The 20,483-nt window shown below is 39.7% G+C and overlaps 3 protein-coding genes across 3 annotated transcripts; 2 read left to right on the top strand and 1 right to left on the bottom strand.

Annotated features, from left to right (window-relative positions):
- Positions 1-2,965: 2,965 nt before the first annotated feature.
- LOC311176585 (olfactory receptor 2AG2-like) lies at positions 2,966-3,910 on the top strand (the record flags this gene model as incomplete). The annotated part of the gene is made up of 1 exon (XM_084242237.1): positions 2,966-3,910. One exon carries the CDS (start codon positions 2,966-2,968, stop codon positions 3,908-3,910), a length of 945 nt encoding a protein of 314 aa, XP_084098363.1.
- An 8,455-nt stretch (positions 3,911-12,365) lies between these two features.
- LOC311175287 (olfactory receptor 2AG1-like) lies at positions 12,366-13,386 on the top strand (the record flags this gene model as incomplete). Its single annotated transcript, XM_084240184.1, has 1 exon — positions 12,366-13,386. The coding sequence occupies exon 1, from the start codon at positions 12,436-12,438 to the stop codon at positions 13,384-13,386; it is 951 nt and encodes a 316-aa protein (XP_084096310.1). The 5' UTR covers positions 12,366-12,435.
- Positions 13,387-18,422: 5,036 nt separating this feature from the next.
- LOC311175332 (olfactory receptor 2D3-like) lies at positions 18,423-19,346 on the bottom strand (the record flags this gene model as incomplete). Its single annotated transcript, XM_084240225.1, has 1 exon — positions 18,423-19,346. One exon carries the CDS (start codon positions 19,344-19,346, stop codon positions 18,423-18,425), a length of 924 nt encoding a protein of 307 aa, XP_084096351.1.
- Between the last annotated feature and the right edge of the window lie 1,137 nt (positions 19,347-20,483).

Raw genomic sequence — 20,483 nt, 5'->3', positions numbered from 1 at the left:
CTTGGTAATCTGTTTTTTTAATATCTGGGAGTATTTAAAAGATTTTCATTAATATTGACATTCTACAGCTTCAGTGCTGTGTGTATTTTATTTCCCTACATAATAATTTAGAAAATTGTGTAGTCTCTCTTCAAGTATCTCTGTGGGCAAACAGCAGTAGAACCAAGACAGACATTTTCACGCGCGGACGCCCTGCATTGCCACAGGTCCATGAAGGGAAGTGTAGCCATTACGGATGCCGTAGAGCCCAGCCACACTTAATAGGAAATACCACAAACTAAGAGGATCCTAGAGGAGCTGGAGAGGGGCAGAAAGCAGTGTCCCAGAGATGCCACAAAATCGACTTGTGACCTGGGGTGACCATGAAAGGAACCCTTGCTTTCCGGTCTGTTGAAGCAGTGATTTAGAAATGGGTCAACTATAAATCAGAGACATACTGTGGGGGTGGGGGGAAGGTGGAGGGAGAAGGCAGTAAAATCAAAACAAGGGTGGGAAGAGCACAAGGGACCATGGTGATAGTTCATGGGTGAATGGATGGTGGGATTTTTATGGGGACTGTAACCAAGATGAAAATGCATACACTACAAAAATAAAAAGTGATGTAAAAAAAATATAAACCAATTAAATAAATTAAAAAAAAAGACATGGGCCGTTGATACCTTCGTTCAGGTGAAAGACAAACTGAGGACCACTGAGCTCATTTAGGGGGAAGACAGTGTGGGAATACCACACCAGGAAATACACCCAAGAGGATTCATTAACATCCTGTTTTCTGGACCAGTATTTTCATGGAAGGCCATTTCAGTTGAGAAGTCATGTCCCTCTGATCGTAGGGATCAAACAAGAGTAGAGAGATGGCATCATGGGACAAGGAGACAAAGCAGCCTCCCCCAGGACAGCCCTGACTCACTGTGGCCCCAGGGACAGTGAAGCCAGGTAGGGCAGAGTCTCCGTTGGGCAACTCCCAATATCTGCTTCCTGCTGCTTTCGTCTTTGCTCCCAGACTCCAGCAAGTGTAAGAATTAGGACCCAAGAACTCAGTCTGATGCTAGTTCCAGAGCTAGACAGGCTCGCTTTCACCATTCTGTGCCAAAGAAGTAGCTTCCCCGAATTCTTTACAGGTGTGAGAACAGGAAAGTCATCCTCCTGCTCCAAAGAAGAACCCACCGAAGGCCTGTACTAACTTTTCGCCTGCATTGCCAGAGAAGACCTGCAGAAGAGGAGGAGCAGAAGTTCCCTGACCTCTGCATTGGTCAGACTCTTAACCTAACTTAGCAAAAAATCAAACCACTTGGATACTGCTGAGGAAAAAAAATCTTTCCCATTGCTGCTGGAACATCCCTGGCATTCAAACAACTCCCAGGGCAGTCTACCCAGCTGGGCAACTGGGTTTCCCACCACCTGAGGTAATGATTTTGTCCATCTGGGGGGACAGTGTGCAGTCTTTAGGAATGTTGAGTTGAGAAGTGGAACCCAGAACAGACCTTAAGAACATAAGCTACTCTGTCTTCCAGATGCTCCATAGATCCTCTATTCTCTATAGATTCCAGATGCTCTATAGATGTGTCTATACCTCATCCCACCCCCTCTATTCTTGGTTTTCTAAATATGAAGTGTAATAAGTGAAGACTAATGAAAGAGTCTGCTATTTCCAGGTCTGGGTCTGCTTCTTGGGGGAAGGTCAGACCCTTTGTGTTTAACTAGTCTCTAAGAAGGTGTTAAACCTAACTTGGTAATAAATGCTTCCAGAGTGGCATCCAAAAATAGATGATTTGCCTGTCATATGCTCTACTACCTTTTAACCATTAAAATCCTATGAACCCAGAAGAGGCCAACAGAAACCAGTGAAATACCAGAATAAGCCAAAACACACAAAATGATGTTTCACTTACAGATTCTTTAACACACGTTGTGTTGGAGTTATCGGTCCACTTCCCATGATGCAGGCCACTGGTTTCTGTCTATCTAAGGCCGCTGTGTCTCCTGGCTTCGCTCTGGGATTGGACATCATGCTTCGGTGGCAATTTTCTAGAATAGTCGTTCTTTTTTCCTGTCCCTGAGACTTTTCGATCAAGTGATCCCGTGTGGATAGTCTTCTGCAGGAGGCAAATGAGGATCTGGGTCAGGTGCAAGAGTGAAGATAGGCTTATTAGATTGATTACAACATACAACCCAAGTTCTCTTATTGCCTACACCTTTCACCAATTCTCCTTGTCCCCCCATGCAGGCCCTCATCTGTCATTATATTTCTGATCCCCTCTAGGTTCATACTTTATCAGAGTCAGTTTTTTAAAAAGCTCTATGTTTGCATTGACCCTAAAGGTTTAACTCTAAAATCATACCACCTCAAACACTCTATCTCCTAATCTTGCTCTAGAACATTGGAGAAGGTGGATCTAGTCTGGAGAAATGACTGAGGAGAACACACTGTCCCTCTTCCGATCAGGTTTGTGTCTATAGGCGAGTGCTGCAAACAAATGTGGACACAATTATATGGAAAAAGAAGTGGAAATAGTTTATTGAAAGCACATCTGCCCAGTTTTAGAATGTCCTATTAAGAACAGGTCTATGCAAATCACTAACAGTATTTATGTCACTAATCAACATTATGTGTAAACATCACCACTAGAATAATGAAGGTCATGAGCGCCAGAATGTAGCTTTACTATTAAGAGAAAAATAACTGATATTTCTAGAAAAATATACATACCCTATATGTTTCCATGTAGTAGTCTCTTAATGTTTAACTATTATTTCGATGCTGGTTCTTCATAAGGATGTTTCTTTTATCAAGATTCCATTGAAAGAGTTAGAAACTGAGATTTAGAGGTCAGTTACTAGTTTGAAAGGCATTATCCTAATGGGTTCATGCTGGCCATTCTCTGAGTTACAAAACTAGGGTAAAATCTTAGCGGAAACTCACTGGCAATCTATCTGGTTCTAGGCAACTAAAGCAATAAGCCAGATGGAGCTCTGGAACTCCACGTGGGGAGGCGACTTCACACTGATGGGGATTCTGAGTGACAGCGAGTCTCCTGAGCTACTCTGTGCCACCATCACTGTCCTGTACATGTTGGCCCTGACCAGCAACAGCCTGCTGCTCCTGGTCATCACGGCGGACGCCCGGCTGCACGTGCCCATGTACCTCCTGCTCGGGCAGCTCTCGCTCATGGACCTGCTCTTCACATCTGTTGTCACCCCCAAGACCCTGGTGGACTTTCTGCGCAGTGAAAACACCATCTCCTTTGGGGGCTGTGCCACTCAGATGTTTCTGGCCCTGACGCTGGGTGGTGCCGAGGACCTGCTGCTGGCCTTCATGGCCTATGACAGGTATGTGGCCATTTGTCACCCCCTGAACTACATGGTCCTCATGAGGCCGAGTGTGTGCTGGTTCATGGTGGCCACATCCTGGGGCCTGGCATCCCTGAGTGCTCTAGGACATACATTATATACCATGCACTTTCCTTTCTGCAAATCCCGGAGGATCACTCACTTGCTGTGTGAGATCCCTCCGCTACTGAAGTTGGCCTGTACAGATACCTCCAGATATGAGCTCCTGGTGTATGTGACAGGTGTGATATTCCTTTTGCTCCCTCTTTCTGTCATCGTTGCCTCCTACACACTCATCCTCTTTACTGTGCTGCGCATGCCCTCAAACGAGGGGAGACAGAAAGCCCTTGTCACCTGCTCGTCCCACCTGACCGTGGTTGGCATGTTCTATGGGGCTGCCACATTCATGTATGTTCTGCCCAGTTCCCTCCACATCCCCAAGCAAGACAACATCATCTCTGTTTTCTACACGATCGTCACCCCAGCCCTGAACCCCCTCATCTACAGCCTGAGAAATAAGGAGGTCATGGGGGCCTTGAGGAGGGTTCTGGGGAAATGCTTCCTCCTGACACAGACCTGACAAAATTACCAAGTAGATATGGCTGGGGACTATGTTTCAATTTCATTATTAGGCAGCAGTGAGGAATACAGTAGTTGTAGCTGGCAAAACAATAGCTTTTTTTTTTTTTTTAAGGAGGAATAAAAACATTTTATCTGTGCATTCAGAATCACACAAAAGTCACCTTTACAGTTCAATTAAATCTATAGAAATCATTTGGGTTTTATATTTTCAGTTAAATTTTGAACTGAGATTACAATATTGTTAAAAAAATTACATTAATCCAGTATTTTTTAGCATACCAAATTTCAATACATAAGTTCAAACTTCAGATTTATGGCAAACAGTCTTTAAATACAATACAGACATTAATTAAAATTACCATATCATTCACAAGTGGTTTTTGCAACTCTGAACTGTTACACATATAACAGTTCTCCTATGGATATGGCAAAATCGATATGCCACGAAGCTCAAAGTTATATAGTCAAGCCGAGAACTCAAAGTTGTACCATCTTTTAAAAGAAAACAATAGCTTCTTAATATCAAAGGAGACCTGCTCTCCTGTGACCGATATCGTAGACAATTCACAGAGAAGAACATCGTTAGGAGGTATATTGGGCTTCATGTTTATTAGGCAAATGATTGAACAACTAGTTGGAAAAAAGAATAGATTTGCAACTGTATTTGTAGTCCAAATTTAAAGAGCAATCCACATTGACTACATAGAGACAACAATTATGTTGAAATAGTGGTATGTTGCCTGATACTAAAATTTAAATTTAAATGGAGAAATGAGTAAAATAGAATGTGAAAGTATTCAGATATGAAGTGAAGATTAGAGATAGGATAACACTGAGAGATATTAGTTGTACATATTGTTTGAAATAAAAAAATGACTTTACTCTTGAAGTGACTAGATGTGTATATGTCTATAGAAAAGGAGGGATAAAATATATACTTCATTTTCTGACGAGTTTAGATACACTTAATCTTTATCATTTGATTTATTGGTGTGGGAACATTTATAACAAAAGCTGGGAACTTAAATCTGTTAAGAAGCTCCAAAACACCTGGTTTAGATAATTGGGGTTATTGTTTATGACAGTACTGTGTGAAAACTCAGAAATGCTTTTTTCTCTTTACTGAGACAATCTCAAAATGCTTAATCTAGAAAGCTAGACCAGGATCTAAAAGCTAAAGTTAATATACAAAACTAAATCAAATTCATTATAAAACCTGAGAAAGTTCAGAAATTTAGAAAGAAACAAAACCATGTGTATAGTCTTCCTTTCATTTTTTGTTGCTCTTCTATGTATTCTACCCAATTGTTATGCACATGTTGAGTAAGTCTTGCTTTTTTTGTCTTTTAAAATCTGATAAACCTTCTTTCTCACCAAAAGGAGACTTTTAGGGTAAGATTGAGGTGCAGTGAGGGAGGGAATCAGACTGCTTCCCTTTTATTGTCTTTGCATCTTTGGACACTATATATATTTTTTTTTTACATTTTTTTATTTTTATATTCCCCACACAATTGCACCCCCATTTATTTTGATCCCAATGTCTCCTTTCCCCATCCTTTCCCCCCCAATATTGTGTCTCTGGTTTATTGTTGTTTGTTGATTTTGATTATTTCTTATAATTATTCTTTATTTGGACACTATATTAAACTCTGTGCCTCAAGAGGTGATGAGGACAGGACTCTTGATGATCTCATGTTTGGGGAGGTTGAGTAAGATAACAAATAGTAGGGATTGGGATTGGAACTTGACACATAGCGCTTAAAACATGTTATTACATGAATAAATATGAAATATTTTTGACAAACTTAATTTGAAGTGATCTTATAATACCCCATGAGATAGGTGGGGCCTCTGCATTATACCTAAGCATTTGGTCACACTTAGTTTTGGTCCCCCAATATTCTTAAATGAGGATCTGATTTAATCTTAGGTCAGATTTCTAGAAGTGGAATTACTAGGACATAGGCAAAGAAAAGATTTTAAATTCTCGTTATAAAGAGAAATTGTTTTTGAGAAAGTTTGAAACACCTTGTGTTCTGGCTAGCTTTATGTGGGAGTGCCTATGTCACTGCACTATTTCTGGTTCTACTGTATATGGACTGCCTTTGAAAATAGATAAAACAGGGCCTCCCTGGTGGTGCAAGGGGTTAAGCGTCAGCACTATGAAGTTATCTGTAGCTACTGCAGCACAGAGTTCCATCTCTGGCCGGGGAGGTGAACCACATAGCGCAGCAGACCTCTTCTGTCTGGCCTGCTACTCCACTCAGCAGTGTATTTCAGTCAGTCTCCTGTTCTGCTCCCTGCTCTGTCTCTGGTGAATCCTCTCAGCCCGCCCCCATCCTCCTCTGGCCTGTACCCCAGCTCTTGTATGCATAAATAAATAAATATTTTAAAAAAAGAAAACTGATAAAACATGTCAGATATTTTCATCTACATTCCTTATTCTGTATATTCCTAATGATTTTTGTAGTTTTTTTTTGTAAATTAAGGTCAAGATACAGCAATATTTATTTTTGGTTTATTATTTAGTTGTATGGTAGGATTTGTCAGGTAGGAAAGTATTAAAATATTAATATAGTAACATGTTCACCTTTTCCTTATATTTTTCAGGTGATTATATCCTTACAAGTCCCATTTTTAGGGCTGAAAATGTTTACATACATTTCTTTCAGATCTGTATAACAATTTCACAAGCAGTATTAACTTTTCTTATCTCTCTGCAGTTTATCTTGTATGATGTGTGAGGCTTTTTTTTACTGTGTTTCCAAGTTTCTAATTGTCCCATTAGTGCTCTTAATAAGCTGTCTATTTTATTTATTTATTCACTTATGATTCATTCACTTAATTGCTTATTCAGTTTTGCAATTGCAAAATTGTCTTAAATATAACAATAGAGAGCATATCAGGGCTAGCTGTTCAGTTTCAGAGGACTAGAACTAGTCTAGGGCTCTCTCCTCCCCTAATATTTCTTACCAACTTTTCCTTGGATTTTATCACCATCTACTCTAATTGTCCACTAATTGTCCAAAAAAAAAAAAATCCATTGGTATATTCATTGTGAGTGTATTTAACTCATAAACTGATTTAGAAACCAGCATTTTCCAGTACTCAGTCTTACCTTTGAGGAGCAAATTATCCTACAGCACCACCCTCATACAATCTGTTTGTTCCTCCTGAAAATACCATTTCACACTTTCAGCTGATGGCCTTACATCATACATCACTGAAGCAAGAGAATAGTCATGTAGGACTTCCTCATTGTCAATTACCAAATTTACCAGCACACCTGCACACAGCTTTTAATCTTTTAAAAGAGCCAATCAGAGGACTAAATCTTCCATAGTGATCTTGATACCTAATTCTTACTTTTTTAGAAAATTGGTCTTAGAATTACCTTCTTTGCATCATCTCCCTCTCTACTGGAATGTTTGCTATAGATTTCACACATGCTCTAATACGGCCATCTTAAAAAACCCTTCCTTGAAAACACATTCTCCTCAAATTACTAAAACATTTCTCTGTGCAAATTACACAAAAGATGAGTCTATACCCGTAGTTGCCACTATGACTCCTGCCTCTGTAACTAAGCTCCCTATCCCATCTACAAGCCCCCCTCCCAGCACACACACCCCTATCCCTCCTCCAATGCTGCAGTTGTGCTTGTTAAAGCAGAGATTTAGGACTGATTTGTGTGACAAAGAATGATGGTTTATATAATTAATAAAATAATAAATGCCAATTTTAATATCATTACCTATGCATGACCAGGCAATGATATTTGTAATCCACAAATGTCAAAAAATTTTAAACATTTTTAAAATACTTCCAACATTGCTAACTAGACAGGAATTTTCACTAATATTATTAGTCTCCAGCTGTGTGTATATGTGTGTGTGTTGTGTTGGTGTGTGTTTCCATAGATGACTTTTTCTGCCTTGACTGTACCATTTTCTTTACCCACATATAATCCTGTGTACTTCCCAAAACTCTTCATTTTTACTTTAAATGCTAATTAGGAAGATTTGGAATCTTCAGTCAATAGAGTAACATTGGGAATTCAATTACCATGAAAAACAATTAGGCTACTTTCTTGTAACCCTAAGCATACACTTACCACACTGAGCATGTTCATTCCAAGGTATTTCCCTGGTGGATGAACAATTTATGTTCATTCAAAATACTTTACCTGAATGTTTATAATGACTGACTTCATAATCAACAAAAATTGGAAACAATACAAATGTCCTTCAACTGGTGAGTGGATTAACAAATTTTGATACATTTGTACAGCTGGAAGTACTCAATAATAAATAGGAAAAAATATTAATTGATGTAAGAATACAGAAGAATCTCAAACATTATGTCAAGTAAAAAAGGGCAGACTCAAAATGTATGCTACTATTTATAGGAAATTCTGGAAAAGATAAAAATAGTAGCAGCAATAAATATATTAGACAATAGGCAAGACTTGGGTAAGAAGAGGAGATGATTATAAAAAGGCATCAGAAAATTTGGGGGATTGATGAAATTTGTATATCTTGATTTAGATGGTGGTTACATGACTATATCTGTTAAAACTTGCAGAACAGTGTGCTAAAACAGGCAAATTTTGCTTATGTAAATTGTACCCTAATAAAAAATTTAACAATAGGAAATAATAATTTTAAATAAATGAATGCAAGGCTTTTAAAATTTTGCCTCTACAGCCATGTGTTTTTTTTTTTTTTTTTTTTTTTTTAGGGGCATGTTTTATTTATTTATTTATTTGTTTGTTTGTTTTTTTTGTTTATACATGCACTGGGTAAAGTCAGAAGCGCGGGAGGGTGAGAGAATTCACCAGAGCCAGAGCAGGGAGCAGAGCAGGCAGAAGGACCGAAGTACACTGCTGAGGGGAGCAGCGGGCATGGCAGGAGAGGTCTGCGCGCCATGTGGGACCCTCCTCCGGTGGCCGGGGAGCAGCCGGGGATCGAACCAGCGCCGCAGAGGCCGCGGGCAGCTTCGCAACCCAGCGCTCAACCGCTGTGCCACTGGGGAGGCCCTCTACAGCCATGTTTAAATGCCCATAAAAAAATCCCCATTTCCATCTTGTTATTTTTTTCTCAAGAATTTTATTTTTCTCTCTTAAAACTCATATATATTTGCTCTTGTTAATTGAATTACACTTCCCCACTCATTTACTGAACCACCTTCTGTGCTCACCATTGCTCCCTGCATTCCTTCCCCCTGGCAATCACATTTCTACTTGCTAAAAGTATTTTGGGGGGGTTGGCAGTAAATTCATTTTGTTTTTTATTTGTCCTGACTCTTTAATGAGGGCTTAGCTAGGCATAGAATTCTAGGCGTGCAGTTATATTCTCTCAGCAATTTGAAGGTATTTTTCCCTTGTCCTTGGAACATTAAAAGGTCCACTCTTTTCTTCTTGTCTTCATAAGTACGTAATTTGTTTGGTTTTTGTGTGTGTGTGTTTGCACATTTTATTTTATTTATTTATTTAAATATTTTATTTCATATAATTCTTACATCTTTTTTCATCTTTGCACATGTATGCATTTTCATTTTGGTTATATTTCCCATACAATTGCACCTCCCCCCTTGGTAATCTGTTTTTTTAATATCTGGGAGTATTTAAAAGATTTTCATTAACATTGACATTCTACAGCTTCATAATAATTTAGAAAATTGTGTAGTCTCTCTTCAAGTATCTCTGTGGGCAAACAGCAGTAGAACCAAGACAGACATTTTCACGCGCGGACGCCCTGCATTGCCACAGGTCCATGAAGGGAAGTGTAGCCATTACGGATGCCGTAGAGCCCAGCCACACTTAATAGGAAATACCACAAACTAAGAGGATCCTAGAGGAGCTGGAGAGGGGCAGAAAGCAGTGTCCCAGAGATGCCACAAAATCGACTTGTGACCTGGGGTGACCATGAAAGGAACCCTTGCTTTCCGGTCTGTTGAAGCAGTGATTTAGAAATGGGTCAACTATAAATCAGAGACATACTGTGGGGGTGGGGGGAAGGTGGAGGGAGAAGGCAGTAAAATCAAAACAAGGGTGGGAAGAACACAAGGGACCATGGTGATAGTTCATGGGTGAATGGATGGTGGGATTTTTATGGGGACTGTAACCAAGATGAAAATGCATACACTGTACAAAAATAAAAAGTGATGTAAAAAATTATAAAACAATTAAATAAATTAAAAAAAAAAGAAATGGGCCATTGATACCTTCGTTCAGGTGAAAGACAAACTGAGGACCACTGAGCTCATTTAGGGGGAAGACAGTGTGGGAATACCACACCAGGAAATACACCCAAGAGGATTCATTAACATCCTGTTTTCTGGACCAGTATTTTCATGGAAGGCCATTTCAGTTGAGAAGTCACGTCCCTCTGATCTTGGGGATCAAACAAGAGTAGAGAGATGGCATCATGGGACAAGGAGACAAAGCAGCCTCCCCCAGGACAGCCCTGACTCACCATGGCCCCAGGGGCAGTGAAGCCAGGTAGGGCAGAGTCTCTGCTGGGCAACTCCCAATATCTGCTTCCTGCTGCTTTCATCTTTGCTCCCAGACTCCAGCAAGTGTAAGAATTGGGACCCAAGAACTCAGTCTGATGTTAGTTCCAGAGCTAGACAGGCTCATTTTCACCATTCTGTGCCACAGAAGTAGCTTCCCCAAATTCTTTACAGATATGAGAACAGGAAAATCATCCTCCTGCTCCAAAGAAGAACCCACCGAAGGCCTGTACTAACTTTTCGCCTGCATTGCCAGAGAAGACCTGCAGAAGAGGAGGAACAGAGGTTCCCTGACCTCTGCATTGGTCAGACTCTTAACCTAACTTAGCAAAAATCAAACCACTTGGATACTGCTGAGGAAAAAAATCTTTCCCATTGCTGCTGGAACATCCCTGGCATTCAAACAACTCCCAGGGCAGTCTACCCAGCTGGGCAACTGGGTTTCCCACCACCTGAGGTAATGATTTTGTCCATCTGGGGGGACAGTGTGCAGTCTTTAGGAATGTTGAATTGAGAAGTGGAACCCAGAACAGACCTTAAGAACATAAGCTACTCTGTCTTCCAGATGCTCCATAGATCCTCTATTCTCTATAGATTCCAGATGCTCTATAGATGTGTCTATACCTCATCCCACCCCCTCTATTCTTGGTTTTCTAAATATGAAGTGTAATAAATGAAGACTAATGAAAGAGTCTGCTGTATTCCAGGTCTGGGTCTGCTTCTTGGGGGAAGGCCAGACCCTTTGTGTTTAACTAGTCTCTAAGAAGGTGTTAAACCTAACTTGGTAATAAATGCTTCCAGAGTGGCATCCAAAAATAGATGATTTGCCTGTCATATGCTCTACTACCTTTTAACCATTAAAATCTACGAGCCCAGAAGAGGCCAACAGAAACCAGTGAAATACCAGAATAAGCCAAAACACACAAAATGATGTTTCACTTATGATTCTTTAACACACATTGGTTGGAGTTATCGGTCCACTTCCCATGATGCAGGCCACTGGTTTCTGTCCATCTCAGGCCGCTGTATCTCCTGGCTTCGCTCTGTATCATCATGCTCCAGTGGCAATTTTCTAGAATAGTCGTTCTTTTTTCCTGTCCTTGAGACTTTTCAATCAAGTGATCCCGTGTGGAGTGTCTTCTGCAGGAGGCCAGTGAGGATCTGGGTCAGATGCAAGAGTGAAGATAGGCTTATTAGATTGATTACAACATACAACCCAAGATCTCTTATTGCCTACACCTTTCACCAATTCTCCTTGTCCCCCCATGCAGGCCCTCATCTGTCATTATATTTCTGATCCCCTCTAGGTTCATACTGTATCAGAGTCAGTTTTTTAAAAAGCTCTATGTTTGCATTGACCCTAAAGGTTTAACTCTAAAAGCATACCACCTCAAACACTCTATCTCCTAATCTTGCTCTAGAACATTGGAGAAGGTGGATCTAGTCTGGAGAAATGACTGAGGAGAACACACTGTCCCTCTTCCGATCAGGTTTGTCTCTTCACGCGAGTGCTGCAAACAAATGTGGACACAATTATATGGAAAAAGAAGTGGAAATAGTTTATTGAAAGCACATCTGCCCAGTTTTAGAATGTCCTATTAAGAACAGGTCTATGCAAATCACTAACAGTATTTATGTCACTAATCAAACATTATGCTTAAACATCACCACTAGAATAATGAAGGTCATGAGCGCCAGAATATAGCTTTACTATTAAGAGAAAAATAACTGATATTTCTAGAAAAATATACATACCCTATATGTTTCCATGTAGTAGTCTCTTAATGTTTAACTATTATTTCGATGCTGGTTCTTCATACGGATGTTTCTTTTATCAAGATTCCATTGAAAGAGTTAGAAACTGAGATTTAGAGGTCAGTTACTAGTTTGAAAGGCATTATTCTAATGGATTCATGTTGGCCATTCTCTGACTTTCAAAACTAGGGTAAAATCTTAGCTGAAACTCACTGGCAATCCAACTGGTTCTAGGCAACTAAAGCAATAAGCCAGATGGAGCTCTGGAATTCCACGTGGGGAGGCGACTTCACACTGATGGGGATTCTGAGTGACAGCGAGTCTCCTGAGCTGCTCTGCGCCACCATCACTGTCCTGTACATGTTGGCCCTGACCAGCAACAGCCTGCTGCTCCTGGTCATCACGGCGGACGCCCGGCTGCACGTGCCCATGTACCTCCTGCTCGGGCAGCTCTCGCTCATGGACCTGCTCTTCACGTCTGTTGTCACCCCCAAGACCCTGGTGGACTTTCTGCGCAGTGAAAACACCATCTCCTTTGGGGGCTGTGCCACTCAGATGTTTCTGGCCCTGACGCTGGGTGGTGCCGAGGACTTGCTGCTGGCCTTCATGGCCTATGACAGGTATGTGGCCATTTGTCACCCCCTGAACTACATGGTCCTCATGAGGCCGAGTGTGTGCTGGTTCATGGTGGCCACATCCTGGGGCCTGGCATCCCTGAGTGCCCTTGTATATACTTTGTATACCATGCACTATCCATTTTGCAAAATCCGGAAGATCACTCACCTGCTGTGTGAGATCCCACCGCTCCTGAAGTTGGCTTGTGCAGATACCTCCAGATATGAGCTCCTGGTGTATGTGATGGGTGTGACTTTCCTCTTGCCCCCTCTTGCTGCCATCCTTGCCTCCTACACACTCATCCTCTTTACTGTGCTGCGCATGCCCTCAAACGAGGGGAGACAGAAAGCCCTTGTCACCTGCTCATCCCACCTGACCGTGGTTGGCATGTTCTATGGGGCTGCCACGTTCATGTATGTTCTGCCCAGTTCCCTCCATAGCACCAAGCAGGACAACATCATCTCTGTTTTCTACACGATCGTTACCCCAGCCCTGAACCCCCTCATCTATAGCCTGAGAAATAAGGAGGTCATGGGGGCCTTGAGAAGGGTTCTGGGGAAATACTCATTGTCAGCACACTCCACCATTTAGGAGGGCTTGTGACTTGACTCCAAAATTCATGTCTCATCACAGATTTCTGCCACGGGTCACAGCACTCATAATGAAAAATGAAGGACTATAACTTGACTTTTCTAAAGCTCTTTTAAATCCTGTTTTCATAAGGTAATTTGTAAGGTATGAGTCACACTCTTTAAAATTTACTGTCCATTTTCCTAGCCTTATGTGGAACTAGACTTGCCTACTTTTATACACAAACTATAAGTAGTTTACATGTATTTGCAATATGTTCAATTGTCTTTTTCCAGACATCTGCTGTTATGGACTGCCCCACCTGGACACTGCAACAGGTGTTTTTATTGGTTTGTTTTTGATTTGGGGATATTTTATACAGCCTAAAATCCAAATGTTATTTGAATGAGTAAAATAGAAAGTTAAGCCATCTCATGAGCAAGATCTATGGTAAGTAAACAGTTATGCTGGTTCCTTGGAAATAACACACACACACACACACACACACAATTGGTTTTCCATAATCTCAAAGCTGTCTTGAAATTTCCCTACAATCACAAAGCATTCAAATGCTTGATATATGCAGATGTGTGGGCCTGTGGGTGTACATTTGTGCTAATAAGGATAGAAAAGTATATCATTTAATTTTCCAGTAGCTTGGATTGTACTATTACCATTTGTTTGTAAGTTTGGAAATGTATAAACAAAAGCTCCAAGTTGTTTTGAAGTTTCAAAATAACGCAATGCATTTGGATATTATTTGAGGGAATACTGCTTTTTAAAAAAATTTGCTAATACTATCTTTTATCTTCAACACTAAAAGAAATTCTTTTTAAAAAATTAGTAAAATGAATAATACTAGAAATAGGCAAAAACCAACTAAAATCCCTTTACCCAGAGATAATCTTCACATGTTTAGATATATTTCCTTCCATTTTTGATGCAGCATGCTTTTTTGCTGATAGGTGCAATCAGAATATTTTTTCCCTTAAATATATATAGTAAGTTCCCCCTATGATATATGGCAGCATTATAGAACAATGACAAAGAGACTGGGGTCAGTTGTCAGAATATCAAGAGTTGAATTCAATCTATTCCCACTTACTTATGTAACTTTGAGCATGTTACTTAACCTCTATACTTAACTCTGCACATGTCTAACCTGTAAATTGTACTGATAGTAAGACCTACTTTACAGTAGTTGTTAATGAGAATTAAAGAAGTTAGTAAATATAAATGTAAGGCATTTAGAACAGGTGGCATATTATGAATATTTAATAAATTTTAACTCATAAATAAATAGCATTGAAATTCTTTCATATGGTGACATAAATTATATCATATAGATACTTTGTAATGGAATTGGCTATTCATCACAGTTATACATTTGATGTTGTCGGTGTGTATTTGTGTGTGTTGTGTTTGTGCATGTGTGTGTAAAAACAGTAATACTAATCTCTTGGATGTGTGACTAATGTTTGTCCATTAGAACAAATTTTTATCAGTGGAATAACTAAAACCAAGCTGTAAAATCTCTTTACTATGCTTGCTATAAAAAGATGAATCAACTTTTTTAACATTAAATATTTTGCATTTTTACCAGCAACGTATTTGTATACTTAACCCACCATCCCTTTTCTCAGGTTAAGTTTAATAAGTCTTTAATGATTTACGATGTATAACGTTTAAATATGCTGTTTCAATTTGCTTCATTAATGAATTTTCTTTTTCATACTGACTTGCTGGGATAGTGACACTTTGCGTTGTTTGCATCATCACCATTGCAGACATCATTGTGTGAAGTTTTCTTATTTATACATTAATTTTGTGCTTTTCCTGTCTCCACCTTCCAAAATGAAAACACCATTAAGTGATGGACTATGCTATGTGTGTGTCTTAGCTACTTCTCCATAAAATCTACAGATACACATAACACAGTGTCTACCATAACAGTGTGAAAATGGGTGTGTGTGTGTTATGTGTATGTATGTATCTTCACTAAGGGAATAAAGATGTACTGTATGTTTCTTGATGAAAATATTTAATATTCATATTTAAATATATAATGTTTTTGTTAAATACCCCCTAAATTCAACATCATTACCATCAGATTTCTACTGGCATTTTAACAAGTGGATTTTTGCAAACTGAGAAATAAAAAGTATATGAATTTTCCAGAAATATTGGAAAGAGAAGAAAAATGTTATGTCTTACCAGCTAAAGTTATAGTTATTGAAATACAGCAAAACAAGTGCAGTAATTGGAGAATGATAAGCCCACGATATTTTAAAGTCTGGTGGTTAACAACAAAGCCCTGTGTCAAGATGTCCTCTGAAGAGTCATGCCCCTCTTTTCCAGCATGTACATGGAGCCATGTGATTATCAGCGCATGAAAGTGAGAGATGTGATATGTGCTCCTTCTAAGCCACTCAATCTACATGAAAACCTTTTTTATCTTTAATATGTATGTTGACATGCAGCATGACCTTGAAAGCCCCAATGAGTAGAACATCTAATATCTTGGATCCACACATCTGCCACTCCATCCTCGACTAGAATTTCTGTAGTGAAAAATAAATTTCGACTGTTACACCACTGACATTTGGATTTATCTTTTAGAATGAGGTCAGCAAACATGTCCCTAATATCACATACAACCTTTGTTTTCATATAAGCTCCTTAGTGGAACACATTTATCTGGGTGATTTACCTGTGACTCCTCTCCAACTACAATAGTAGAGTGAAGAGTTAAGATGAGGACAGACTGACCCATAAAACTAAATATGTTTACTTATTACAGAAAGGTTGATGATCCCTATGTAAAGTGTTACTTTAGGGATTTATTTTTTATTTTATTTTATGCATACAAGAACTGGGGTGCGGGCCAGAGGTGTGTGTGTGGGGTGAGAGGATTCACCAGAGACAGAATGGGGAGCAGAACAGGCCGATCTACTGAAATACACTGCTGGAGGGAGCAGTGGGCAAGACAGGAGAGTTCTGCTGCTCCATGTGGGTAACTCCCTGGCCAGGGGTTGAACTTGATAGCTTGATAGTGCTGAGACTTAACCCCTGTACCACCAGGGAGGCCCTGTAAAGTGTTACTTTATTTAGAGGAAACTAGAACAGGAAACTAATATAATAATTTTGTTACATTAAGGGTAAGAAAGATTCTCTTATTTAAAAAAAAAACCTATGCAGTCCATCCCCCCCAATTCTCATTCTGCCTGTTACCTCCCCCCACGCCCCACCCCCCACACACATTACACCTCAACCTGGTTAATTCTCTCATCCTTCAGTTTTCAGACTAATAGCCCCCTCTCAGGAATGTATTGTGTTTGCTTTCTAAAAGTCTATACCTGTGTGATTCCATTATTCTGCTATAATATATTTCATCAAGGTCCATATTGACCAATTGAAGTCATTCAATGGCATTTTATCAATACATATAACGCTGACACATTGGAAAATCTTCATTGGGAGGCCTTTCCTCTTGCCACATTTGACACACCTTCATTCACCTTCTCTTTTCTTCTCTGAATCGGGCTGCACAGGTTTGATTGGCTTCTCTTCATCCACCTTGAAATGATGCCAACTGCAAGGTTCTGTCGTGTATTCTTTCTCCAATGTCACATCTCATCCAGGATCGTACTGCAGAATTACCAGGGGATATTTTGCAAACCATATGTACTATGTCTATCTTGGCTACCTTGATGGTCCACAGGAGGACCAGGCATCTGCACTTTAATATAACTCTGTCAAAACTGAAAGCAAACACTTGGTTTTCTGGTAAAACCTATGAGATGCATTCTTGGGTGTACCAAACATCACTTACATCTACTTGCAGTAAACTTCTAAATCTATTTCTGCAGCCACATCTCTCTCCTAAACTCTAATTTTATTCATTCATTCAAAATTATATTTCTTAAGCAACCACAATGGCTGTGCACTTTACAAGTGATTTGATAGAGATGAACAAAGCAGACATAGTCTTTACTGTCACAGAATTTACAATCTAATGGATGACTCAGATGTTAAACAAATAATTATGCAATTTGTTTATATGAAAGTCATCTCATTGCCAAAAAGCAGTATACAATTTTTAGTGTGCTTAGGAATTACCTGGGGTTTGTTGTAAATGGAGATTCCTGAGGTAGAATGACCTACTCCATCCTATTCTAAAGAATATTTTTAACAAGAAACCCAGGATCCATTTCAATTCATAATATGCAAAATTATGATGTGTATTATAAATATATTACCAAGGCATACAACAGTGTCCAAGCCCTCCTTTTTAAAAGTTTACCTTCATTATCTATTATTTTCTGAAACTTCAGGATTTTTTAGATTACATAGGTAAATCCTTTAGTCTTGAACTTAGATTTTTTTGCAGTGTAGATTCTTGTCTTATTTTTCAATCTTATATCTCACAAATTTCCTTATGGTACACCTACTTTTAAAATTTTCTATTTGCTAGTCCTTAAATGTGATCTCTTTAAATTTCAGAAATTGTTCAATATAGAATTTAAGGCCATGTTAGAAAAGTCTTTATTTTTTTATGGCTACATCTCCAGTTACAAATGTACCTGGGAAATACAGAAAATATTCAGAATAGATTTGATGAATGCACGAAAGAAGCAAGAATGACTCCATTAGCCTTAAACATGTTCTCATGTATGTGATAGATTTATTTGGTTTTTTGTTTATTAGTGTTTAGTAATATATCTAGTTGTTTTACTGCTTTATTAGTATGGGTTGGAGAATAGTGACTTAATTTAATTATCTACTTCCCGCCACCCCCGCCCTGTCTTCCTCCTTTCTTTTTACCGTTTTCCTGTCCTTCATTTTCCCCATTTTGATTCCAATTTACTTTCCTTCCTGTGTATATCAAGGTGCCTTGTTTTGAGTAGTCAACTTGCTGAATTTATTTGAGAAGGGACATGGGAATATAGGAGAAGGAAGAAAAAGTAGAGAAACATTATGGAAATAGGACATTTTTACAAGAAAATAATTTATCTCCTTATCCCCCAAATTAACAAAGATCCTCACCTTCAAAAGGCCTATTTTGTAGTTATTCTCCTGAGAGCCCCCTTGACATCCTTGTTCCTGAGACTGTAAATGATGGGATTTAGCATGGGTGTCACTGCTGAGTAGAACACAGAGATCATTTTGTCCTTTTCATTCATTATCTTGGAGTTTGGCCTCATGTAAGCAAATATTGCTGAGCCATAGAAGAGGATGACAACAATGAGATGGGAGCCACAGGTAGAGAAAGCCTTGAGCCGGCCCTCCCCCGACTGCATCCGGATGACAGTGGAGATGATATTCCAGTAGGAGACCAGGATCAGGGAGACCGGCGCTAAGAGGATGACCACCCCCATGGCAAAGATGGTCATTTCTGTGCTGTAGGTGTCAGCAGATGCCAGCTTCAGGAGGGCAGGAGGCTCACAAAAAAAGTGGTTAATGATGTTGTTACCTCGGTAGGGGAGACGTAATGTGAACGTGGTGTCCACCAGAGACACAAATGCCCCACTGACCCAGGACCCGACGGCCAGCTGGACACACACCCAGTGGGTCATGATAGTGGAGTAATGAAGGGGCTTGCAGACAGCCACATAGCGGTCATATGACATCACTGCCAGCAGGGCGCACTCCGTGCATCCTGTTAGAAGTAAAACCACTATCTGTGTTGCACATCCAACAAAAGAAATGGTCTTCCTCTTTGCCAGGAAATGGACCAGCACCTGGGGGACTGTGGTGGTCGAAAAGCAGAAATCAGCAAAGGACAAGTTTCTAAGGAAAAAGTACATGGGCGTATGGAGTCTGGAGTCCACATGAATGAGCACGATGATGAGCAGGTTTCCCAGCACAGTCAGCAGGTAGATGACCAGGAAAAGGAAGAAGAGCAGGATTTGTGTTTGTGGATCCTGTGAAAGGCCCAGGAAGACAAATTCAGTCACATGGGTTCGGTTGTCTTCTCCCATGAATATTTACTATTCTTCTTACGTCAGCACAAGAAACACATAGTGGTCTGTTATTTAAAAGAAATTGAATTACTTAGGTATTTTATTAATCCATATCCAAGGTGGGCTAATGCAAAAAATACAAAAACACTAATTCGAAAGGAAACCTGCACTGCATGTTTGTTGCAGCACCATTTACAATAGCCAAGACATGGAAACAAACTTAGGGCCCTAGAACAGATGAGTGAATCAAGAAGATGTGGTGTATGTACACAGAGGACTACTACTCAGATTGAAGAAAAAGATAAAGTGATATTATTTGTCTCAACATGGATGGAGCTGGAAGGGATTATTCCAAGTGAAACAAGCCGGGAAAAGACAGATACATACTGGCTGGTGTCACTTATATGAGGAATAAAGAGAAACCAAACAAAGGCTTCATCATAGACAAACTTTAAAAACAACACTTGAAAGCTGACCATAGATCTGAAGCATCCATAAGGGGGGAGGAAAGGGTGAGAACAGAAGGGAAAATGCTGGAAAGAGCACAAGGGACTCTGGTGGAGGACTCTGGGTGCTTTGGTGGTGGGAGGGCACTGTTGACCCCACCTGAGGGGGGAATCCTATACTGTCCAAACACTAGCAAGGACATAAAACAATGGTACCGCAATAATATATTTATATGTTATTAAAAAACAAACAACTTGGCTAATGATTTCCATCTCTTAAGAATTTCTATAGGTCAGAAAATATTCCTTTTATTTAGCAGCTCTGCCGATTGAAAATCATTTCTGATTTCTTCTCTTTGAAACTTTAAGTTGTATCAACAGGGAAGAAGTGATCCTGAATAGGGCACATGACCAAACTTTGGCCCAACCATACTGAGGAGACTGTTCTGCTCCACAGTGCGTCTTTCCTTCATGTGGCTTTGGGAAGCAAACAGGTTGATGTTCCTTCAAACTTGTTAGATGTTTATGCCACAAGTGTCTGACACCATTTATGAAGGCTGATTTTTAAATTATATTTACATAACAATCCTAAAGAGACACCCTGAGCAAGGAGTGAGAAACTAAAAGAAAATGTGATAGTCCGTGATCTGACCCTTAACAACGTCTGTTGTTTTAACATGAAGAGGGTGCGGAGGAACATGGGGAAATC

The sequence above is a fragment of the Talpa europaea genome, assembly GCF_964194135.1.
Source record: "Talpa europaea genome assembly, chromosome: 1".
Taxonomy (NCBI): domain Eukaryota; kingdom Metazoa; phylum Chordata; class Mammalia; order Eulipotyphla; family Talpidae; genus Talpa; species Talpa europaea.
Note: the sequence above shows the minus strand (reverse complement) of the source record. Positions and strands in the feature narration are given on the sequence as shown.